Source organism: Scyliorhinus canicula, chromosome 7, assembly GCF_902713615.1.
Source record: "Scyliorhinus canicula chromosome 7, sScyCan1.1, whole genome shotgun sequence".
Lineage (NCBI taxonomy): Eukaryota > Metazoa > Chordata > Chondrichthyes > Carcharhiniformes > Scyliorhinidae > Scyliorhinus > Scyliorhinus canicula.
The window spans coordinates 80,126,808-80,152,846 of record NC_052152.1 but is presented as its reverse complement, the minus strand read 5'-3'; the positions used below and the strand labels follow the sequence as shown (position 1 = coordinate 80,152,846).

The 26,039-nt window shown below is 47.5% G+C and overlaps 1 protein-coding gene across 10 annotated transcripts in view; it reads left to right on the top strand.

Moving 5' to 3' along the window:
• The window catches only part of dmd (dystrophin), a 2,667,466-nt gene that overhangs the window by 2,345,971 nt on the left and 295,456 nt on the right, over positions 1-26,039 (top strand). For all 10 annotated transcript variants that reach the window (XM_038802261.1, XM_038802266.1, XM_038802267.1 and 7 more), the window contains one exon: positions 9,267-9,535. In XM_038802261.1, coding sequence (XP_038658189.1) covers positions 9,267-9,535 — 269 coding nt within the window. The remainder of the gene's footprint in view (positions 1-9,266; positions 9,536-26,039) is intronic.

Here is a 26,039-nt window from a genome sequence, read left to right as displayed (position 1 = left end):
GCTACTCATGTACATTCAAGCTGTCAAGGAGAAACATTGCCCAGCAACCAGCCATTCCTTATTTGATTTGGTATGTATGGTGTAGTAAAATTAAGTTTTGCGGCTGTGGTTGGTGTAAATAAAAATTCTGCATAGAGTGATAGATTTTGGATTCACATTTTCAAGTCCCCAGATGGTAGGTTTCTCGGCTAGAACATTACTGGATAGTAATAAATGGCGCCAAAGCACCATCACTCAAGGAGCATCAATTGGTGCATTCATTATGTATCTATATCATAGCCATTCATCACATAGTGTTGCAGAGACCTGGTAGCAGCCCATTATTTCATCCCCCTTGGCAGAGTAACTCAAGTACAGAAGATAAAATGATCAAACAGGACTCCGTGGCACAGTGAATTATCATTCTGCCCATTTCCTTCTGGGAACTGCTTAAGTGCAGCTCAGATGGATGGGTTAAGTCTCTCCACTGTGACAGTTCTTTGCTGCCTAAGTAAAATAACTTTGAATAACAACAATTAGCTCATAGGGAACACAAGTCCACAGCAGAAAACTGGCCTTAGTTTGATGTTAATCAGTAGCTGATTGTCACTGTCACACCGAAAGACAGTGGCTACTTTTTTGTTCAACTGGTATTAAAGAGTGAAGTGCTGGAACTATGAAATACTAATGCTCACCATCATATTAGAAAATACATATGAAGAATAACCACCTAACTGAGGTACGAGGCATGTCCCATTGTCTGTGGAAAGATAGCCAGCAAAAGTCATAACTTCAGAGGAGATGGAAGAAATATTGCACATTAAAGTTGGAAATGTCCAAAACTATATTTTAAATGCTTTAGCAAGTTCAGTGTATTTTTTTTTATTTTGCCCATTATAAAAGCTACAAAAAGTGCGACTACCACTAAATTAAATTTTAATGATTGTCAAACTTGAGTGCAACTTATGCATCAATGTGACCTTCCAATCCTGCTAGCCATCTGGTGCAGCTGGATCCCATAGCAAAATAATTTCCTCAGTACTGTCATGGTATCGGGCTTAATCATTTGTTCATGCCAATTTGTCTGATGGTATCATCAGTGCTCATGGTTTCAATAAATTTGCACTTGAAGAATTTTGGCAGGGTCAGATTCCCGGACAACAAACAATGAAGTTATTTCAGAGCAGCTGTATTGGCCACTGGATAGATTGGCCTTCAACATTTGCCACTGCAAATGATTGAGATGTCGATTTCATGGGAATGCCTCAATAATCTTGTTTTTTTTGCCAGTTTTACTTCCCATCTCAAATGAAGATGCTGATATATGTCAACCCAGATTTACACTGGCTCGAAGCCCTTCTGGTACCTTAGGCAAGTAAATGCAGGTTGGGACTATAATAATAGCTACCCACTGTGCTACCGTGCCGCTATTTGGCATGTTATTCAACTGTAAATGGTGTCACAGCTGAGCCTTTCCTCATCCCAATGCATGCATGTATGATTTTCAGTTGCTGCATTGTGATCAATAATGTGAACCCTGCTTCCGGTTACGGGGATGTGATTAGAAGTCGCACATCAGGTGGCTCTCCTTCCACGAACCTGAAAAATAGGCTCTTTTTGCCCGTAAAATACCTGTTAACACCACAAAACATCCCCACGCCACCACCAAAACACAGAAGAAGAAAAAGATACCAAACAGCAGCCAACCCAGAGGATGAGTGGAGACCAGGAGCAGAAAAAGACTGGACACGCAGCAAACGACTGAACAGGCTGACACACGAGGCATTGAATCTCAGGCTTCGCCAGAGCGAGAGGACCGACCCGCCGCATGAGAAGCCCCTTCACACCAGGGGATGGGTGAAGGATGTTTCTTTCAAGAGAATTGAGAGAGCATCAGGAGGAACCAAAATCAGACATCCAAGCTGCGGTGAAGGGTGCAGTTGCTGAAGCTTTGGTGACTGTGCAGGTGGCCCTGGACAAGGCGGAAAGGCGGCTAGAAGCCAAGGAAGAAACAATCAAGGACGTGGAAAGGGCTGCAACAGACCAGGGTGACTGGATCATTGCCCTGGAAATTAAGGTGGCAAAGCTGGTCGTGACGCAAGGGAACCTGTAGGGAAAAGTTGAGGACCAGGAGAACTTGTCGAGGCAGCAAAACGTACAAAACGTGGGCCTACCGGAGGGGCTCGAAGACTGGGTGGGACAGACCTACAACTCCTGCTGTGGGACAAGAGCCAGGGGGATAGCCATTCTGTTAAAAAGCACAACGATGTTCATGGCGACAAGGACTGTTAGAGACCAGGGGAACAGTACGTCATGTTCAGCAGTGTCCTAGACAGGGCACCGGTTGTCCTGGCGAATGTGTACGGTCCCAACTGGGATAACACGGAATTCGCAAAGAAGACCATGGCAGAAATCCCCAACAAAGACACCCACTGACTGATCATGGGGGGAGGGGGGTGGACTTTAACTATTTTCAGGACCACGAACGGACATGTTGAATCCCAAAACACAATAATCTCCAATATGGCGAAGGAACTCAGCCTATTCATGAAACAGATTGGGGTGGCGGACCCATGAAGATTCACCAACCCAGGGGAGAAGGAGTTCTCCTCCTTCTCCCAAGTACATAATGTCTATTCAAGGATCAACTTCTTTGTAGTGGGGAAATTGATGCTTCCAGTGCTGGTAAGAGCGGAATATTCTGCGATAGTAGTCTCTGACCACGTTCATATATGTATGTGAGGTTGGAGAGGGGCAGTGCCCAATGCCCCATATGGAGGTTTGACAAGGCCCTTCTGGCCGATAAGGCTTTCTGTGAGAAAATGTCACAGGTCATAGACGAGTATATTCCTAATAACCAGAGTGGGGAGGTCTCACCCTCAATGTTCTGGGAGGCACTGAAGACTGTGATCAGGGGTGAAATTATCGCCTGTAAGGCACGGAGAGATAGGGAAGAGAGGGTGGCTAGGCAGCAGCTAGTCGACTCCATGCTGGAGGTAGAACAGCGATACTCTGAGGCCTTGACAGTAGAGCACCTGGCGGAGAGGAAAAATCTACCGATGGACTTTGACCTACTCTCCACGAGGAAAGCAGAGCACCAACTCAGCCAGGCATGGGGGACCCTGTATGAACACGGAGACAAGGCCAGCTGCCTGTTGGCTCACCAGCTGAGAAAGCAGGCAGCCACAAGGGCAATAGTCCAGATTAGGGATAGCAAAAGCAAATTAGTAGCGGAGCTGGAAAACGTCACCAAGGCACTTAAGATCTTCTACCAGGGGCTGTACACCTCAGAGCCCCCAGCTGGGGACTCGGAGATGAAGCAGTTCCTCGATGGACTGGACATGCCAGTCGTGGGGAGGTTAGGAGACGGGGCCTGGAAGAATCGCTAGAACTGGGAGAAGTCATGGAGAGTATTAGCTCCATGCAGGCGGGGAAGGTATCCCGGCAGACTTCTACAAAGGATTTGTGACGGCACTGGCCCTGCCCCTGCGGGAGATGTTCACAGATTCACTGGCAAGGGGAACCCTGCCACCTATGCTTGCACAAGTCTCAATCTCGCTGACACCCAACAAAGACCAAACAGAATGCGGTTCCTACAGACCTATCTCACTGCTAAACGCAGACGTGAAAATACTTGCCAAAATTCCAGCCAAAAGGCTGGAGGTCTGTGTACCAGAAGTAGTAGCAGAATACCAGTCGGGCTTTGTCAAGGGTAGACAGCTAACATCGAACATCAGGCGCCTGCTGAACAAAATCATGACCCCACCCGGGGAGAGAACACCTGAGGTGATTGTCTTCCTGGACGCAGAAAAGGCCTTTGACAGTCAAATGGAAGTGCCTCATAGAGCTACTGGAGCAGTTCGGGATTGGAACAGGTTTCACTGCCTGGGTGAAACTCGTGTACAAGTTCCCACAGCGAGCTTACGGACTAACTCCACCAGCTCTAAGTACTTCCAGTTCCACAGTGGCACAAGGCAGAGATGCCTGTTATTCCCGCTGCTGTTCGCCCTAGTGATCGGTCCACTAGCGATTGAGCTTCGGGCGGCAAAGAACTGGAAAGGGATCCAGAGAGGAGGCAGAGAGCAGAGAGTCTCCCTCTATGCGGATGACCCGCTCCTCTACATCTTGCACCCGCGAACCAACATGGAAGGAATCGTGGCACTCTTGGAAGATTTTGGAGCTCTCTCGGGCTACAAACTCAACATGAGCAAAAGCAAGATCTTCCCAGTGAACCCATAAGGGGGAGGGGCAGAGCTGGCAGGGTTGCTTTTTAAACAGGCTAGACACAAAATCCACTACCTGGGGAGTTGCAAATCGCTCATGAATGGACAGCAATCCACAAGTGGAACCTGAATGCCTGATTTAAGAAGTATACCACTGCAAATAATGTAAGGGGAAAAAAACTACGATGTATGTATGTAAATAGTTGAAACCGACCGATGTATAAATAGTTTTAGTTTCACTTTTTATTTTCTCTTTTTGTCTCCTTTTGCTTTTCCAAATTTATACTTGTTTTGTATACCAAAAACATTTTTTTTAACGACTGAGAATCCTGATTAACATTTTATTTCCCTTGCCCATGAATATTAAACTCAATTCTAAAGATTCCTACTGCAATCAAACGTTTAATGTTTTTTGATTCATGGTTGTGGTCATTTAATTTTTTTAAAAATTCAGATTACCCAATTCCTTTTCTTCGAATTAAGGGGCAATTTTATTGTGGCCAATCTACCGACACTGTACATCTTTGGGTTGTGGGGGTGAGACCCACGCAGACACATGGAGAATGTGCAAACTCTACACGGACAGTGACCTGGGGTCGGGATCAAACCCGTGTCCTCGGCGCTTGAAGGCAGCAGTGCTAACCACTGCGCCACCGTGCCGACCATTCACAATTGTAGTCTTAAAAAAGATCGAGGATTACACTTGACTACAACTCTCCATATATTACTATGTGATCCACTTCCCCACACGATTTGCCATTCCTGTGGAAGTTCATAAAGATTCATTGCATCCTAATGGCTGGCTAATGTTTAGCTCAACAACACACCAACAAAGCAAAGAGCTGGGTTATTGTTTGGTTGCTGTGAATCCTTAAAATAGACCTAGTCAGAATTTAATGGGGTAGATTGTTCAAGATAGTCTTTGCTGGTACAAAGTTCTTTGAAACAGGAGGACATTTAGAAATTCTGATTGGCACTTCTGATTGATGGAATATAATTGATGGAAAATTATGCAGGTTTACTTCTGCATCAAATTCCCAATATGCCACCCCTGTAATGCAAAATTCTTGAACTGGGGGTACTAAATCACAAATGCGAACTTTATAATATAATAATCTATAATCAAACTAAATCATTTAATAATTTAATTGTGATTAATATTCTTATGACCCTAGAGCCAGTGGATGAGGTTTATTTGGACTTTCAGAAGGCTTTTAACAAAGTCCCGCACAAGAGATTAGCGTGTACAATTAAAATGCATCGGATATGGGGTAGTGTATTGAAGTGGATAGAAAACTAGTTCATGGACAAGAAACAAAGAGTAGGAATTAACGTGTATTTTTACAAACTGGCAGGCAGTCACTATTGGAGTCCTGTTGCCAGACTCCTAAATAACCCTCTTATGGCCTGACCTGATTAATACTACACTCATAGAACAGTACAGCCCAGAACAGGCCCTTCAGCCCTCGATGTTGTGCCGAGCAATGATCACCCTACTTAAACCCACGTAACCCGTATACCCGTAACCCAACAATCCCCACATTAACCTTACACTACGGGCAATTTAGCATGGCCAATCCACCTAACCCGCACATCTTTGGACTGTGGGAGGAAACCGGAGCACCCGGAGGAAACCCACGCACACACGGGGAGGCCGTGCAGACTCCACACAGACAGTGACCCAGCCGGGAATCGAACCTGGGACCCTGGAGCTGTGAAGCATTGATGCTAACCACCATGCTACCGTGAGGCCCTACTCCTGTATGCTTCACCTGATGCTGGTGTCTATGTATTTACATTGTGTACCTTGTGGGGCCTGTTATGTATTTTCCTTTTATCTTATTTTATTTTCATGTACTAAATGATCTGTTTGAGCTGCTCCAAGAAAAATACTTTTCACTGTACTTCAGTACACGTGACAATAAACAATTCCAATCCACCTATTGACAATATATATTAATTATTTTATTGAGGGAATAAAATGTCATGGCGGGATTCTCCAAAATGGAAGCAGAGTGTCCGCGCCATCGTGAAACGGGCACGGGCACTTCTGATTCTGACCCCGACAGGGGCCCAGCACTGCGCTGGAGCGGTTCACACCTCTCCAGCCTCCCTTCCCGATGCCAACTGGGCGCCACGCCAACCCGCACATGCTCAGTGGCACCACGTCAAGTGGCGCCGTGCCAACCCGCGCATGCGCAGGGGATTCCCTCAACGTGCCGGCCCCGACATAACATGGCACGGGGGTTCAGGGGCCGGTCGAGTAACAAAATAGGACCGGGGCTGGAGAGGCCGGCCAGCCGATCGGTGGGCCCCGATTGCCGACCACACCCCATCGGAGGACCGCCCCCCCCCGGTGAAGGAGCCCCTCCCCCCCCCCCAAGAGGCCGCCCCCAACCCTGCGTGCAGAGTTTCCGCCGGCCGCAAGCAGGTGTGGACGGCGCTGGCGGGACTCTGCCGTTTCCATACGGCCGCTGGGCCCATCAAGGCGGGAGAATCGGCGGCCCAGCCGTGGATAGCAGCCCGTGACCGGTGCCGCACCAAATGCGCCGGCGTAGATGGTGCCGATTCTCCGCTCCTCGGTGAATCGTGCGCCGCAGTTGGGGCAGCATGGCACGGTTGCGGCGATTCTCCGGTCAGGCGCGGGGCTCAGAGAATCCCGCCCTCTATCTCCAAATTTGCAGATGACACCAAATTGGGTGGGCGGGTGAGCTGTGGGGAGGATGCAGAGATCCTTCGATGTGATTTGGACAAATTGAGTGAGAGGGAAGATACAGTGTAATTTGGATAAATTGGTGGTAACTCACCTTGGTAGCAAGAATGAGAAAGCAGACTATTATCTGAATGGCCATAAATTAGCCATGATGTGGAGATGCGGGCGTTGGACTGGGGTGAGCACAGTAAGAAGTCTTACAACACCAGGTTAAAGTCCAACATGTTTGTTTCAAACACTAGCTTTCGGAGCACTGCTCCTTCCTCAGCTGAATGAAGAGGTATGTTCCAGAAACATATATAGACAAACTCAAAGATTCCAGACAAGCTTAGAATGCGAGCATCTGAAGGTAATTAAGTCTTTACAGATTCAGAGATGGGGTAACCCCAGGTTAAAGAGGTGTGAATTGTCTTCAGCCAGGACAGTTGGTCGGATTTCGCAAGCCCAGGCCAGATGGTGGGGGATGAATGTAATGCGACATGAATCCCAGGTCCTGGTTGAGGCCGCACTCATGTGTGCGGAACCTGGCTATAAGTTTCTGCTCGCCAATTCTGCGTTGTCATGCGTCCTGAAGGCCGCCTTGGAGAACGCTTACCCGGAGATCAGAGGCTGAATGCCCTTGACTGCTGAAGCCTTCCCCGTCTGGAAGGGAACATTCTTGCCTGGTGATTGTCGCGCGATGTCCGTTCATTCGTTGTCGCAGCGTCTGCATGGTCTCGCCAAGCATGGTACACCGCGGTAAAGAAGTCACATGGTAAGCTGGCCTTTATTGCGAGAGAATTCGAGTATAAGTGCAGGGATGTCTTGCTACAATTATACAGGGCCTTACTGGTGTCACACCTGCAATATTGTGTGCAGTTTTGGTCTCCTTATCTGAGGAAGGATGTTCTTTTGATAGAGGGCGTGCAGCAAAGGTTTACCAGACTGATTCCTGGGATGATGTACTGATGCATCAGGAGAGATTGAGACGGTTAGGATCTATTCACCGAAGCTCAGAAGAATGAGGGGGGCTCTCAAAGAAACCTATAAAATTGTAACAGGACTAGATAGGGTAGATGCAAGAAAGATGTTCCCAATGATGGAGGTGTCCAGAACCAGGGGTCACAGCCTGAGGATATGGGGTAGACTATTTAGGCCAGAGATGAAGAGAAACCTCTTCACCCAGAGAGTAGTTAGCCTGTGGAACTCATTACCACAGGAAGTAGTTGAAGCCAAAACATTGTGGGCGAAATTCTCCCCCCCCCACGACGGGTGGGAGAATAGCGGGAGGGCCTTCCCGACTTTTTTGACGCCCTCCCGCTATTCTCCCCCCCCCCCGCCGAAATCCCGACACGAATCGCTGCCGCCGTTTTTTTACGGCCGGCAGCGATTCACAGCTGTTAGAAGGGCCGAAGTCCCAGCCCTTTACGACCTTTTTACGAACGGCAAACACACCTGGTCCTGCCGTTCGTAAAAACGTCGTGACCACCTGGAAAAAAATAACCATGGCACCGATTGGCACGGCAGTACCACGGCCGTGCCAAGGGTGCCATGGGCCCGCGATCGGTGCCCACCGATCGCGGGCAGCGGGCCCGATGCCCGCGCACTATTTGTCCTTCCGCCGCCCCGCAGTATCAATACGCGGAGCGGCTGAGGGGCAACCCGGACCGCGCATGCGCGGGTTTCGCGCAAAAACGCGATGACGTCACCCGCGCATGCGCGGGTGGAGTCTTCCCACCTGCGCATGCGCGGCTGACGCCATATGACGCGTCAGCCGGCGCTAAGTCCGACAAGCGGGCTTAACGATTTTCGTTAAGCCCGACTTGTCGGAGCCTCCGACGTCGGGCTGCTAGCCCCGACGGGGGACCAGAATCGGTCCCCCGTCGGGAAGGGGCGCGATGCCGTAAAACCCGCCCGGGTTTTACGGCAGTTTGACGATTTCTCCCGTTTTGGGAGAATTTCGCCCTGTATGTTTTCAAGAAGTAATTAGGTATTGCCTTTGGGGTGAAGGGGATCAAAGGATATTGGGAAACCGGGATTAGGCTTTTGAGAGGCACAAAGGGCCGATTGGTGGTCTCCTGCTCCAATTTTATATATTTCTATGTCTTCCTTCCTGAGCGCGATGTGAAGTCAAGTCAGAAGAACCTTGTTTATATAATGTCTTTAATGCAGAAAAACCAACCGGATTGCTTCACAAAATGCAATCTAAAAACGGATGCCAAGCCAAAGAAGTAGATATTACGAGACGTGATATAACGTTTGATCAAGGAAATATGTTTTAAAGAGAGAAGATAATTTCACATCTAATTGTACTTCTCATTCCTCTTGTGAGCTTTAGTTTCTTAACAGAACTCTATTTGCTGTTTATTCAGTGAAAACGCCTGAAGAGAATGCCCAGACTGTTGCCAGAGTAATTCGGAAGCATGCAGAGGAGGTGAAAGCAGAGTGGGACAAGTTGAGCACTCGCTCTATTGATTGGCAGAAGCGTATAGATGAGGCCCTGGAGAGGCTCCTGGAATTACAAGATGCAATGGATGAATTGAACCGTAAACTGAGACAGGCCGAGGCCATCAAAGATACCTGGCAACCCGTGGGGGACCTGCTGATAGACTCGCTGCAGGACCATATTGAAAAAGTCAAGGTAAATGCCCACAAATTAACCTGCAGTGTGAAGGATGGTTCGGAAAGAATAGTCATGTTGAGTTTATTGTCCTTTTGCATTCAAATCTCACACAATTCACAAACCAGTGAAGTTTATCAGAATTTGCTATAAACAGTTAATATTTCCTGCAGTTATTGGGTCAAATGGTTGTTCCAAATGATTTTGCTGTTAGTCTACTTTCATTGAAGATCTATTTCATAACAACATCTATCTTTTCATTGAACATTTGAGATAGAATGGAGGGAAAATTCTGTGTGCTTGTTAGTATGAACAATATTAGGGCTTGAGAATGCAGCATTTTCTTCCCTTGAGTGTCGGAATTGATTACTCCTAATCAGTTATGAAGAGGAGGGCTGGATTCAGAGTAAAGCTTCCTGAGATTGAGGGGGAGTGAGTGGCCTACTGTGGTGAGCAGCTGCTTTCACCCATGAGATTTGACTTCAAAGGGTTGATTTTTTAAAAATTGCACTCCCAGCAGCGAGCTTGCCCACTGTAAATATTTCACAGGAAATTGTGGGCTCACCTTTACATGTTTATCTGTCAAAATTTATAAATTGGCTCCAAATCCAGTAGAAAAGGCATTTTAACCATTCCAGGAAGGGGAGGAGAGGATAGGCACAAATTAAAAATTAAAAGTTGTGTAACGTGATATCAAAGCATCACATAATTGCCTGCCTCTATTTTCATGGTGGAAGGTTGCATGGCCTGTCTATGTCTCATTTTCAAGAGGCACAACAGATTATTATAATATTTAAATCAGACTCTCATAGTGAATTGGTAGCCTGATGTCAAGTTAATGCTGGACAGCCTGGTTTTCTCAGGCTCGGGAAACCCAAAAAATAAATGGAGATAGGAGCAGCCAGATTCGGCACTGTTCATCAGCCCTGAGGAGCTGGGTGCTTTAGCCTTTTGACCTATGATCACCCCCTTCCTCTCATCTATGATATCTCCCTCACACTTGGGGCGAAATTCTCCGACCCCCAGCAGGGTCGGAGAATCGCCTGGGGCCGCTGTAAATCCCGCCCCCGCTGTGGCAGAGATTCTCCGCCACCCGGGAAGTGGCGGTGGCGGGAATCTCGCCACTCCGATCGGTGAGGCCCCTGCGGTCGGGCTGAAGTCCCGCCGCTGGGAGGCCTCTCCCGCCGCCGAAGTTTGAACCACCTCTGGTGGCGGCGGGATCGGCGGCGCGAGCGGGCCCCGGGGTCCTGGGGGGGGCGGGGGGCGATCGGACCCCGGGGGGTGCCCCCACGGTGGCCTGGCCCGCGACCGGGGCCCCCCGCTCAGACCCCGCCAATGCCCTGCGTGCACTCTTTCTCCTTCCGCGGCCGCCACGGCCTCCGCCATGGCGGAAACGGAAGAGAAACCCACATCGCGCATGCGCCGGTGGTGACGTCAGTGGCAGCTGGCTGCTGACATCTCTGCCGGCGCATGCGCCGACCGGCGAAAGCCTTTCGGCCAGCCCCGCTGCCGGGGGCGCCGGTTTTTTGCGCCAGTCTTCTGGTGCCAACCGCTCCGGCGTGGGGCTAGCCCCCAAAGGTGGGGAGACCCGACCCCGGAGTGGTTGGCGCCACTCCCCTACGCCGGGACTCCCCGTCACGCCGGGTAGGGGAGAATCCCGCCCCAGATTTCTATCCCTCCTTCTGCCTTTTGATCTTTACAAACCTCCGCCTTACATTGCGAGATATTTTCCAACTTCCAGGGACCATCTGGAATAGTCCCTAGTTGTGACCTGCTACCACAGGCTTTCCTGCCTGTCATCTCTCAATTTGGCCAGCTCCTGGACAGGAAATTGAATAAGGAAATTATAATGAGATCCTGCCGTATTTTGTCATGGTACAAAAGTGCTGATCTCCCAAGCACTCCATCCATAAAAGCGCCCCTCCGCCTCCCCACGCACCTCAGAAATATCACGGTCATTGCAGCGGTAAGCAATTTCAGCCAGATACAATCAGTAGAAGAAAACTGCCTATTGTTTGACAGAAGTGAACTATGAATTATAGAAATTTGACTTATATGCTGATGATATAGAAATGCTTTCTGAGGGGGATAGTTTTTGGCAGTCGGAGGAGTTCATGGTTGTTAGTAAAACAAGGGTAATTTTAAGGAATTCCGGAGCTTCTTATTTGCACTGGCACTGGGAGCAGCCTTCAGGAGCGATTCACTGTTCCTTGCCAATCAAATATATGCATGGTGGGTGTCACGTGAGATTCTGTCACGAATCCCGCTATCGTGCTGCCATTTTGCGTGGATGGCCTGATAGCAAGGTCTGGCGGCTGGGCCACACCCCTCTTTCACGCAAATCCATTCAAGTGGGAAAAGAAATGAAATTGAACAATCCAGACATCAGGCTGTCTGGAAGCTGTTAATTACAATCTAGTCAAAAAAAACATTCTCTATGAAGTGAATAGAAGCCTTGCAGATCAAAGCATGAGGGGTTTAAAGCTTTCTGACGTGGTTTTTGCATTTCTATGAAGTTACAGCTGCTGCTTTCTAGACATCCGCCTGAGGTAGCAGATGTAAGGGATGGGTGAGTGAAAAAGCAGTTAAATTTTTCACTGATTCTGCCTTGATTTCTCTTTTGCTTTCAGGCAGGGATGACTGAGAGGGGGAGGGGGTTGGTCTCTGCTATGCGCAGGAGGGTCTCTGATATGAGGAGTCGCTGTTATTGGCAGGTTATCTGTGGTGTGGGCCTCTGGTGTGGAGGGACCTCTGATGGGTGTCTCTGTTGAGGATCTCTGAGAGGTCCCTGATGGCAGTCTGCTGGGAGTCTCTGCTGGTAATGGGGATTTGTGGGTGGGTCTGGTGGGGGTGGTGTGGGAAGGATTTGCATTGAGGGAGGAGGGGGTCCTCTGATGGACTTTGGGAGCACCTTCCTTAAATACCTACCTCCTTGGCCCATCACGGAGTCGACCACGCCAGTGACACATTGGCAAATACTTCTACTAATACATGCCTGCAAGAATCCCAGCCCAGAGAGCTGGAGAATCATGGAGCAATGGGGACTCTGGTGTCTAGCCCGTTAATGGGTTGCAAATGGCTTATTTTGACCTATTTGCATCCTTCCGCTGACATGGGGTGCAAATCTTGATACCACCCCCAGCAGAGGACTGAAGCGTCAGAAGAGGGCACTGATCCCATTTTTCCCTGTGCTGAATTTTCCAACACATCGGGAACTCCACTGCACGCGGCAGATAATCCATCCCTATATGTGTGTTGGTAAAGATTGGAAATAAGGTGGAGTTTTAAGTGGGTTTAATTTAATCTTTTGTGCATGGAGGGGTAAAATCTATAGTTAGATTCATGCTGGATAAAGTGTTTGCATGTTGGGGTTGGTTGAGTTCCAGCTGTGTTTCTGTTGTACTTAGAGATGTCTACGGCCTGAAAAGTAAATGTACTAACAGTGGTAGCTTAGCAACTGGGGCCTTGTAAGGTAGAGAAGCTTTTAAGCTCTGGTTTAGCTAATTTGATTGCAGCTGGAGTTAGGTAGTGAGAGAGAAGGCAGCTCGCACAGCTCTGCCAGAAGCAGTTGGTTTAGAAGGATAGAGAGGGAACATCTCTCTGAGCTTTGATAGAGTTAAAGCCATACTCTGGAGTAATTGTTAGGGAAAACATGCCGGAAATATAAAGCCCAGCTACTTAAGGAAACTAGAGAGGTGAGCAAGAAGTCTGGAGTTAAATGAATAGAGATCAAGGTATTATTCAGAATAATTCAAGGAAGGTTAAACAAAGTGTTTGAGTTAAAGAGACAATTGCAGAAACCAGATTTAAAGTGCGACAGGAGCTTTCAAAGGTAAATCAAACACCTCATGCCATTTTAATACAATCTGGGAATCGAGAGTTAAAGTAAATGTGAGTGGTTTGCATAGCAGTCAATTCAAAGGAATCCAAAAGGGGTTTAGCGTAAATTCCTGGACTGAATGCACTGCTAAAGGTGGAGCAGAAGATTTGTTTAAAAGTGTAATTTGGAAATTCTGGTCTGAATTTTGGAATCCACCAAGAGAAAGCAATGCTATGAATGAAGATTTTAAAGAGCGTTTTAGGGAGTAAAGTTAGGAAACTCGCATATGATAATCATCTGGGGGGATTCTGTGGAGAAATCCACAGACACTGACCCAGGTTCAAAATGGAGAGTGTATTTGCCTACGGTCATCTTGTGTGCTTAAAAGGAACTTTGTGTACATGAGACCATTGTATATTAGGATGTGCTTTGTAATCTGTGCTAATTTGAAAACCTCTATGCAATTGTTAAGGTTTGGTGGGGGGGGGGGGGGGGTGCAGGCAGTGGTAAAGGCATATTGTACCATAATCCAACTTTTCATGTTTAATAAATGTTCTTTTCTTGTTGTTGAGCTATTTAGCAGTCCTCTGACTCTATTCCTCCATTTTTTTTGAAAAGATCTTCTGGGATCTTCCCATCTATTTACCATATCAACTGGAATTGGAAAAGTGCTACGAAACAAGGAATAATTTATTTGCTTCTCCAGTTTTCACTTCTTCCATTTGAGACATTGGGGTAATTTTAACCCCAAAATATGGACGGGTATGAGTCAGGCTGGACCATAAACTGTTAAAAAACCTGGAACATGAATACGACCCATTAAGAACCCAACCACTTGTTCTCAACCCAACTAGGGATGATGGTTTGCTGGATCTGGTGCTGGCAAATGAGGTGGGCCAAATGAACCGAGTGTCTATGGGGCACATTTGGGTAAGAGTGATCATCATATCATAAGGTTTGGAATAGTAATAGAGATGAGTAAGGAACAATCTAACATTATATATCTAAATTTGAAGAGGGCTAACTGCAATGAGAAGGGTTTAGCCAGGGTAAAATGGAACCAGCAACTGACACGAAAAACTGTAAGGTAACAATGACTGATCTTTTAGGAAGAGGCGTTGAAGGTACAGGCTAGGGGCATTCCAAAAAGGGTGACAGGTAAAGGAGCCAAACCCTGGGCTTCTTGGAAAAGGGAGGAGATAGAGATTATGATGAAACAAAAAAAAGATGGTGCATGATGCATGTCAGTTGAAATGAAAAGGAGGCCAAATACAATAGATTGAGAGAGGCGAGGAATGTAACACTTCTGGGAAAGTGAGAGTATGGGCAGGATTCTTCATTTCTGAGACTAAGTGTTGACACTGACGCAGAATTTGTGGACTTCCATGACAGCAAAACCAGTGCTGCACCTGGGCCGATTAAGCTACTATTAAGGAGCTAGCACCGGCGCCAAGTGGAACACAATCGATTCCAATGAGAAACGGTGCGGGATTCTCCGGTTTGGTGATTGACACACAGGTGACTGACAAGCTGCAGGCGCATATACACACTTCACTCCCCACAGACACCATTCCAGCCAACAAGATGGCAGCAAGATGCACAACCCCACGTTTCACGGATGCAGAGCTTGAGACTCTCCTGGACGCTGTGGAGGAGAGGCAAATTACCCTGCTCACTGGCCTAGGAAGGAGGCTACCAGCTACAACCATTCACCGTGCCTAGGCGCAGGTGGCAGAGGCCGTAAGCACCGTGGGCAACACCGTCCCCACCGGCTGTGCTGAAAAAAACTGCACAACCTCCTCAGGGCGATCAGGGTGAGGAGGCACCACTGTGCCCCTGGCACCAACCCCCTTCCCACATACCCATAGCCTGACCACCGCCCCCCCACTCTCAACCTGGGGGTCGGCCGAACCCCCACCCTGCACCATATGCCGCTGGCCATGGCCACGTGGCACAGACACAGAGGGAGGTGGCCCCGTCCCAGAGGGAGATGGCGCAGTCACTGCCTGATGTGACACAAACCAAGAAGGTGGAGACTCAGTCAATGGGTGATGTCCCAGATGGAGATGGTCCACTTCTTGTGCCCATGGCCACGAGCATGCAGACTCTGGTTGAAACCAGAGCGGGCCTCCAAGACTGGCAGTGTCAGGCAGTGGGGGAGCATCAGCGGTTAGCTCCACTCGCACCCCCATCCCATGGAGTAGCCCGGGGTCCATCGTGCACCCCGAGCGAGGAGCAGGTGATGGGGCCCGAACTGATGTTTCCTGCAGGTGATGTGCTGGAACACCACAGCACCTCGAACTACTCCACCACCACCTCCCTCCCCCGGTGCACCTGGTGGGCAGCAAGCGGCATCATGCCACCTGGGACGCCCGAGCAGCACCACGTCCATCCTCACCACTTTCACCCCAGAGAACCAACGAGACCGTGTGATAGAATGGCCAGCTCACATGCAGGGATGATCCAGGTGGATGGTGGAAAGTGCTACCGTGGGCAGGAGTAAGACATTATCATACGATGCAGAGCACCAGAACTCATTGCAGAGCGGGTTGTCATCATCCTCCATCCCATCTGTCACTGTCAACCCGGGCCCCCATCCTGTAGTGCGGCAAGTATATATTACAGAGGGATTTGCAGGCAGGGCGGGGGAGGGGGTGGGGGAAGAGTGAGGCGGCGGTGTTTGTGCCCCTGGCCAGTCCCTCTCCGCCTTTAGTCAGTGAACCTGGAGCCGATCAGAGCGACCCGTGCGCGTTGGCCCTGTCGCACACGTCATGCGGCCTCCCTTGCCTGCTTGGGCCCCATGTCCTGCCCATCCTCCCCCTGTCCCGCATCCTCCTCTTCGAACGTGGCCCGACTTTCGTCCTGCTCCAGCACATCGGCCCTCTGTTGCGCAATGGTGTGGAGGACGCAGCAGGCTGCCATGATGCGGGCGACCCTCTCAGCGTCATACTTGCAGCGCTCCTGGGATTGAGTGGAGGAGTGGGACTGACTGGATTGCTCCACCGAGAGCCTGCATGGACTTGATGGGCCAAATACACCATCTATGCCATAAATAACTGTATGGGTGGAATCTTGTGGACTGGGACCTTGACCGTTGGCTAGAGAACCAGAGAGACCCCATAATCACCTCTTTCTGGGAAGGGCTACTGCATCGTGTACCACTCAGGCACTTAGGAGGCCAGCAGCGGGTCTTACCCCAGAATTAGAACCCCAGGGGCAGAGGTCCCACCTGTTGTAGCCAATCACAGGCCAGCAGCTGACCTGGACTCACCAGTACTACTGGAGGGGTGAAGTCTACTGCTGGTACGACAACCACCCAAAGCCTCAGAATGGACTCAGCCCAGGTGAGCAATGGCAGGAAGGGTGGAGGTCAGGGGAGAGGCAGGAGGGCATGGACAGTGAGGTGAATCTCAGCAGGACCACCAGCCCCACCATCACCACTCCATTCCCAATGCCAAGTCTCACAATTAGGACCTAAGTGCCTTTGAACAGTAGACCCCACCTCCTCCTCCTTGGGAGCCCACAAGCAACCCTGCATGTTTTGATTTTTGTTTCCCCTGCTTGGTGAGTCCTCTGCCCTCTGCACACTGCAGAGGTTAATACCAGTGGCGGCAGGATAAGGCCTTTAAGTGGTCATTAATTTCCCACTTAAGGGCCTCAATTGGCAGTGGGGCAGGAAGGCTGTCCATTGGTCTCCCTGCCACTTACTTAATCGTAATGGAAGCAGATCAGCCAAAACATAATCGGATATGTACTTGAAAAAGTGATTTTTTTTAAATCTGTGGGAAATAGTAGTGGCATGTCACATAACTCTTTCAAAGAACCTGGACAGAGTGGGCTTAGTGGCTCCCTTCTACGCTATATGTTTCAATAAGCCTTTGTGAGAGCTTTGCCCAGTCTTCAAAGTGCTTCCTTTTTTTTGAACAATAGCTTTTCCCAGAACATGCTGTTTTCCCAAACAGCCAATTATCCAGAGTCTTGGATATCCTGCCTCACTGATTAAACAGTAAATTATGTACGAATAGACGTGGTCCAAATTTTGGGGACCTATGCTGATCACAACAATGGCCATTGAAAAATAGCCTCTGTCCCTTATTTTATAATCTATTATTAATATTTCCTTAAAATAAATCATCATTCAAGCATGAAAAGAATCATTACCCAAGATTACTTTAGTGGGCTCATTAGGTTCCAAAATATTATTTATTTTAATGTATCTGGTAACAGCAACTGGAAATAATTTTTCAAGATTTTTTTTGCTTCCTTGAACTAAAAATATTACGCGAAATGAGCATATAGTTCACAAGACAAATGACTTTAGCAGCAGAACCATTGTTGTCAACCACTTGATTGAAGTTTCACAGGGGTGATGTAGAATTGGCACATCTAATGTTCCTTTGTGCTCTTTTACTCAATCAAGCCATTGAGGTGTTTGGCATTAATAATTTTTTAGAAGACTCATTTAGGTAGTACTGCTATCAGGTATTCAGGTACCATTACAGCAATTTCATTGTAGTATAAGCGAGTCAATGAGTGAAATTGAATCAATTTATCAAGTTTGTGAGAAAGCACACTATAATTAGTCAGGGACATCGGGAGAGTCTCACGGAATAGAAATGAGACTGACTCATTGGTTAGGTTGTTGCTTGACTTTCAACACAGAACCTCAACTGAAGAAAGATATTTCAACTCAGTTTTTATAAAACTGATTTAACAGAAAAACATGATTAAGTAGGCATGTAAACACACTGGTGTATGTTCATAAATATTAAGAATTAACCACAAAGCAGCACCAAATACATAAAGCAAGCATATATTATACACTTGTTTTACCACCTTCATTGTGTAATCATCTTCAATTTAATTCATCTTAAAATTTTAAATGGATGGAAATGGAACATTGAATAGCGTTGATAAATCTTTGAAGTTGTACTGCAATGTTCAGGAGTTTGTGTGCTTCCATTGCAACCGAAAGGGACACATGTCAACATGTTGCTGTGGGAGGCAAAGTGGGCCATTGAACAAAAAATAGCAGTAGTGCACAGCATCGCTGAACATAGTGGAGAAGAGTTCTGGAGAATAGAATTTGATGAATTAGTTGAATGCAGTCCAATTGAGTAGAACAGATCTAATTGAAATGAACTTAATGGTGAATGGTGGAACCCTTAAAATGGAAGTCGACGTTGGAACTTTGGTGACCATAAGGGGTGAATGGATCTTCCATTATCTGCATGCAGGATCACAGCTTAAAGAATAATGCAGCTAAAACCTTCAACACACACTTTTGAAGATTTTGAAGATCCTCGGAACAGCCAATACCCCAGTGGGCTACAAAGGGCAGGAAGTCAATCTTCCTTTGGTCATTGTGCAAGGACATCGACCCAGTCTATTGGGAAGAGACTGATTACAGAAGATTCGGCTCAACTAGCTGGAGATCTTCAAAATATCTGATGGCATCCTGAAGATGTCTTGAGGAAGAATGAAGACATCGTCCATGAAGAATTGGGCAAAATTAAGGATGTAAAAGCCAAGATGTATGTCAATATACCTTCCGGGAGTCTCACCCGCGACCACAGAATCTCCTATCTATTCCCCTAACCATTGAGTCCCCTATCACTATTGCTTTTCTATTCTCCCCCCTTCCCTTCTGAGCCTCAGAGCCAGACTCAGTGCCAGAGATCTGGCCGCTGGGGCCTTCCATCAACAGCATCCAAAACGGTATACTTGTTTTGAAGGGGAACAGCCATGAGGGATCCCTGCACTGTCTGCCCATTCATTTTCTTTCCCCTGCCTGTAACCCAGCTACTCTTGTCCTGTACCTTGGGTGTGGCTACCTCCCTGTAACTCTTCTCTATTTCCCCCTCTACCTTCGGATGATCCGAAGTTCATCCAGCTCCAGCTCCAGTTCCCTAACACGGTCTCTGAGGAGCTGGAGTTGGGTGCACTTCCCGCAGGTATAGTCAGCAGGGACACCGGTGGTATCCCTGACCACTCTCATCCTACAGGAGGAGCATGCAACTGCCCTAGCCTCCATCCCCTCTTACCTTACAGAATACAGCTGCACTGTGGACCAACTGGAACTCCGCCCTCCGACTCTGCTCCCAGGCAACTGTACTCTCTGTAAACTCCCGGCTCCCTTCATGCTCTTTGAAGAACATGAAATGAAAAGGAGCACCTTTCTCCCTCCTTACCTAACTCCCTCTGTCACCAAACCCTCACTATAGCACTCAAATGTACCCAAATTCAGCACTCAGTGCAAACTATGCTATGTTCCATGCTATCTTCCAGCGCATAATGGAATTCTCCTCCATGGGATTCCCAAGATGACAGTTTACCATGATGACATTCCCATCACCGGCACTAGGCCAGAAGAACATATGGCCAGCCTAGAGGAAGTATTAAAGAGGTTTCATGATGCTGGGATCCACCTAACATGTGTAAAATATACCTACCAGGCCTCTGCAGTGATGTGACTAGGATGTGATGCCAATGTGACAGGTTTGGAAGAAAGAGTTAAGGCCATACTAGATATCCCTGTACCCGAAAATGTCAGCGAGCTTAAGTAATTTCTTAGTAGATTTATTTTGAACCGAGCCACATCATTGGCACCATTGGACCATGAAGGACAAAATCGGTGGTGGCAGTGGAAGGAGCCTCAAAAAGAAGCCTTCCGAGTTGTGAAGCAAGAATTTCCGTCTTCAAATCCCTTGGTGCATTTTGATTCGACAAAGCCAATAGTGCTTACATGTGCCACGTACTCTTGTGATTTAGGATCTGTTTTATCCCACAAAATGGGAGACAGTATGGAACACCCTATCGCCTTTGCCTCCAAAACCCCTTCTGAAGCAGAAGAAAACTATGCTCAGATTAAGAAGGAGGGCTTAGTGGTTATATTCAGTGTGAAGATATTCCACCGATGTGTGCATGGTCAACATTCGACATAGTGACTGACCACAAGCCAATTGCCGGGCTTGTTAAGGGAAGATGAGCCCAGACCGCCCATAGTCTCGTGAGGGTGCAGCGATGGGCCCTGTTGTCAATGGTTCACAACTCTGTTTTTCAGCAAGAGCCTGGGACATGAATTGCTAATGCAGATGCTTTAAGTTGCCTGCCCTTCTCTCAGAGCATTCCGCCACCATCTGTACTCCAGGAGATCATTCTAGAACTTCCTAGACACCCGACCAGTGTCCACGAGGTACAACTGCAGCTGGACTCAAAGATACCCTCTTCTTACAAAGGTCAAACAAATGGTGCAGTCTGGGTGGCAATACAAGAAGTTTGAACTGCTGAGGCCCTACTTCACTTCTCAAGACAAGTTGACATGTGAAGATGGCATGATTCTCTGGGGATCATAGTTGGTCATCCCACATCAGGCTAGGGGACACCTCCTTCAAGAGTAAACTAATGACCACCCAGGGCAGACAAAGATGAAGATGCTGGCGTGCAGCTACGTCTGGTGGCCAGGAATGAACAAGGCCATTGAGGAGCTCATACAACAATGTCACCTTTGCCAAATGAAGCAACCTTTGCCGCCTTCTGCCATACTTCACCCTTGAGAATTGCCAGGTTGCCCATGGACCAAAGTTCACATGGATTATGTGGGCCCATTTTTGGGCAAGACGTTTTTGCTGCTTGTAGATGCCCACTCAAAGTGGTTATCGGTCCAGAAGGTGGAGAGCACTTCCTCAGCGACCACAGTAGAGGCTTTGTGCCATGTGTTTGCCATTCATGGGCTTCCCAAGGCGATCATTTTGGACAATGACATATCCTTCATCACCAGTGATTTCCAGTGTTTTGTGAGAGCATATGGCATACGACACACAAGAATAGCCCGCTATCATCCAGTGTTGAACAATCTGACTGAACAGGCTGTTCAAACTTTCAAGAATGCCGTGAAAAAGCAGTCAGATAAACCACTTCACCAGAGGCTGGTGAATTTTTTGCAGTTGCACAACTGAATCCCTCATTCAGTCATAGGGGTCACACCAGCTGAGGTGCTCATAGGCTGTTGGTTGAGAACCCGATTGGACCTTGTATTTTCAAATTTGGTGGGGAAGGTGGAGGCAATTTAGGCCTCACATGAGAGTCAGCAGTCAGAGCAGAGAGATGACATGTTATTCTGGGTGGGACATTCGTTTTTTGTCTGTAATTTCACAGCAGGTTTATTGTGCTTAGAAGGACTGGTTCTGGTCCAGTCAGGGCCGGTGTCTTCTGTGGTCGATGTTACGGGAAGTCCATTGAGAAGCACATCGACCACCTGAGGAGTGGAGGGGTGTTAATCTTCAGCATGGAGTCGACAAGTCCTATGAGCACGGCTGCCACTTCAGTTTAACCGTCTGCACCTGTGAAGGCCAGTGAAGCTAGCTCGCCCCGGTTAGAAGTGGTCCTGCCTGAAGTGGCATCGACTGCGGACCACCCAATCGCCCAAAGGAGTGCCAAGCCTATGACAGGGCTTTGGAGTTCTGGGAGGACCTGGAGGACTCTGGACCGATTGACTTTTTGACGGGCTCTCTTTCCTTGGTTGTCCCCGTTAACAATTGCGACTTTTATACATAGTTATGGGGAAGTGTAATAAGGGATCTGTTATGGGCCAGGGTTTAGAAAACTCCAAAGTATATCATGGAGTTCACCTGACCTACAATTGTTTATTGATTTTGGTTATGATGAGCTCAAGGGCCTGTCTTTCAGGTTTATTCAACACTTCAAGTGCCTTCATCACTTTTAATCAAAAACAAGCTGTATCCTACGAATTTAGTTAACATTTTTATAAACACACACAGTAAGCATTTTTATCAACTTTCAACATAATGCCCCATACAGCTACAATAATCTATGTATAACCCTTAATAAACTGTTCCAATTTAATAACAAGATCCCCGAAACCAGTAACCCCTTTTCAAAGGTGTGGCCCAACACAGGGCACTCTTACTATCTTTAAGACTTGGTACGGATACACCTGTTTCCTTTCCAAAAACAGCAGGTTTGAATTCCATCCAGAAATCAGTTATCACTTTTAAATTATCAAGTAATCTGGAAACAGCTTTTAAACTGAAGATAGAGAGACAGGCCAAGATATTCTCTTTCTGAGTACAGCAGCCACATTTGAAAACAAAAGGAAAAACTCAAAAGCCACAAACACGCCAAAACAAAGCAAAAGTAAAACCAACTCCCAGAGTCACAGCCCAGCTCCACCCAAACAATTACATCACTGAAGCTGTGTGATAAGACAAAACATTTCTTAAAGGAATACTCCCCTGACGGACCTGAGGGATGTGGTAGCATGGCCCCTTTAAAGGGCAAGCTCCAATAACCACGTGACTGGCTCAGGGGCAATCATAGGCAAGTGCACAAACCCAGCCAATGGGGAGTTTGCATGGGACCCTGGAAGCAAGATTCCAGGCAGTGTGGACCAGAGTAAAGCTGCAAAGTAAAGATCTATTGTATAGTCTGCACCTGTTATCTAATTGCCTTTTCGTTTCATCAATAAACCCCTTTGGGAAGCCCCCAGTGTATGTCCCGAGCCACCACAGCATATGATTTCAAATGTGCCGATTTGAACAGTAACTGTCATGGTATCAGGTACTTCCTCCATAAAAAAAGGAATCAATAATAGTTCCATTAGAACCACCAGATCCATGCTTTTTGGACCTGGAAAAATTCATCAACTTCGCTTCCAGTTTCCACCCCTCCATCACTTTCACCTGGTCCATTTCAGGCACTTCCCTTCCCTTCCTTGATCTTTCTGTCCCCATTTCTGGCAATAGACTATCCACTACAAGCCCACTGACTCCCACAGCTATCTGGATGACAGCTCTTTGCACACTACACCCTGTAAGAACGTCATCCCTTTCTCTCAACTCCTTCGCCTCCATCACATTTGTTCCAATGATGCCACTTTCTAAAATGGTGCTTCAAAAATGTGTTTCTCAACAGTGCCCTCAACAGTGTGTGGTCCATCTCCCGCACCAGTACCCCCACCCCCTCCACTCCTTCCCAGAACAAGGATAGAGTCCCCCTGATTCTCACATTTCATCCCACCGGCCTCCGTATGCAAAGCATAATCCTCCGCCGTTTTCGCCAACTCCACCGTGATGCCACGACCAAGCACATCTTCCCTTCACTCCCTCTGTCAGCATACCGCAGAGACCGTTCCGTCCGAGACAATCTAGTCCACTTCTCCACCACATCCAGTACCTTTCCCATCACCCATGGCACCTTCCCATGCAATCTCTGAAGATGTAACACCTGCCCCTTTACCTCTTTTAATTCTTTGAGGAAGTGACAAAATTAATTGATGAGGGAAGGGCTGTAGATGTCATATACATGGACTTTAGTAAGGCGTTTGATAAGGTTTCCCATGGCAGGTTGATGGCAAAAGTGAAGTCGTATGGGGTTCAGGGTGTGCTAACTAGATGGATAAAGAATTGGCTGGGCAACAAGAGACAGACAGTAGTGGTGGAAGGGAGTGTCTCAAAATGGAGAAGGGTGACTAGTGGTGTTCCACAGGGATCCGTGCTCGGACCACTGTTGTTTGTGATCTACATAAATGACCTGGAGGAAGGTATAGGTGGTCTGATTAGCAAGTTTGCAGATGATACTAAGATTGGTGGAGTTGCAGATAGCGAGGAGGACTGTCAGAGCATACAACAAAATATAGATAGATTGGAGAGTTGGGCAGAGAAATAGCAGATGGAGTTCAATCCAGGCAAATGTGAGGTGATGCATTTTGGAAGATCAAATTTAAGAGCGGACTATATGGTCAATGGAAGGATCCTGGGGAAAATTGATGTACAGAGAGATCTGGCAGTTCAGGTCCATTGTACCCTGAAGGTGGCAACGCAGGTTGATAGAGTGGTCAAGAAGGCATACAGCATGCTTGCCTTCATCGGACGGGGTATTGAGTACAAGAGTAGGCAGGTCATGTTACAGTTGTATAGGACTTTGGTTAGGCCACATTTGGAATACTGCGTGCAGTTCTGGTCGCCACATTACCAGAAGGATGTGGATGCTTTGGAGAGGGTGCAGAGGAGGTTCACCAGGATGTTGCCTGGTATGGAGGGTGCTAGCTATGAAGAAAGGTTGAGTAGATTAGGATTGTTTTTGTTGGAAAGACGGAGGTTGAGGGCAGACCTGATTGAGGACTACAACATTATGAGAGGTATGGACAGGGTGGATAGCAACAAGCTTTTCCCAAGAGTGGGGGTGTCAGTTACAAGGGGTCACGATTTCAAGGTGAGAGGGGGAAAGTTTAAGGGAGATGTGCGTGGAAAGTTTTTTACGCAGAGGGTGGTGGGTGCCTGGAATGCTTTACCAGCGGAGGTGGTAGAGGCGGGCACGATAGCATCATTTAAGAGGCATCTAGACAGGTATATGAACGGGCGGCAACAGGGGGAAGTAGACCTATGAAAATAGGAGACAGGTTTAGATAAAGGATCTGGATCGGCGCAGGCTGGGAGGGCCAAAGGGCCTGTTCCTGTGCTGTAATTTTCTTTGTTCTTTTCTTTGTTCTTCCATGCTTAACATCCCAGGCCCAAAACACTCATTCCAGGTTAAGCAGCGTTTCACTTGCACCTCTTCCAATTTGATCTACTGCATTCGCTGCTCCCAATGTGGTCTCCTCTATATCAGAGAGACCAAACGCAGACTGGGTGATCACTTTGCTGAGCATCTTCGGTCTGTGCACATTCAGGATCCTGACCTTCCTGTTGCTTGCCATTTTAACAAACGACCTTGCTCCCATGTCCACATGTCTGTTCTTGGCCTGCTGCAATGTTCCAGTGAAGCTCAATGCAAACTGGAGGAACAACATCTCATCTTCCGGTTAGGCACGCAACAGCCTTCCAGTCTGAACATCAAATTCAACTATTTCAGATGATCAGCTCTACCCCACCTAGACCCATTTGTTTTCATCCCATTTCATTTTAACTGTTGTTTATCATTTCTTTCTTTCTTAATATATATGTAATCCCCCCCCCCCCACCCCCGCAACCTGATCCACCTTTCCTTAACATTTCTCCTCTTTGCTTCCCCTACCCCCCCCCCTTTCTGCTGTTTGACCTTTCACGTCTTTTGTTCTCTCTGGGGACTGCCATTAACACTCTTTCCCCTTGGCTTCTGTGGCCATTAGCACCCGGTTTCCTGGGTTTCTGTGGCTATGACTCATCTTTCATTCTCACTCCACAGTATGAATATTTCCCACTTTCTCTGTCTGTTAGCTTTGACAAAGAGTCATCGGACTCGGAAGGTAAGCTCTTTTCACTCCCTACAATTGCTGCCAGACCTTCTGAGATTTTCCAGCATTTTCCCTTTCATTTCATGCTTTTTGTTGTTGTGCTGTGCATTTTGGGGTAGCACTTTTAAAGAGAATTCTTTTATGTTTTTCCTTACTGAACAGTAATAAAGTCGTAGTCATGATGTCATCCCACAGTTGAACAATTCATAGGTGAAGGCTCACAGAGGAGCTGGTCTGCTGAAGGGGAGATGGGCTGCTGGTGGCCTACACCCCTGTAATCAGTACTTCTGGCTTAAAGTAAGGACAGAGTTAATTGAAGAACTTAAAATATAACTTTTGTATTAGTTTAGAAATTTCCAATTTAGGCCTATTCAAATAATACAGATGAATTTACATGAATGTTTCTGAGTAAGAAAGTTTCGGTGTCAAGCCAACTCTTCGCATTCTGCCTGAAACCTATCCTGCAACAAACC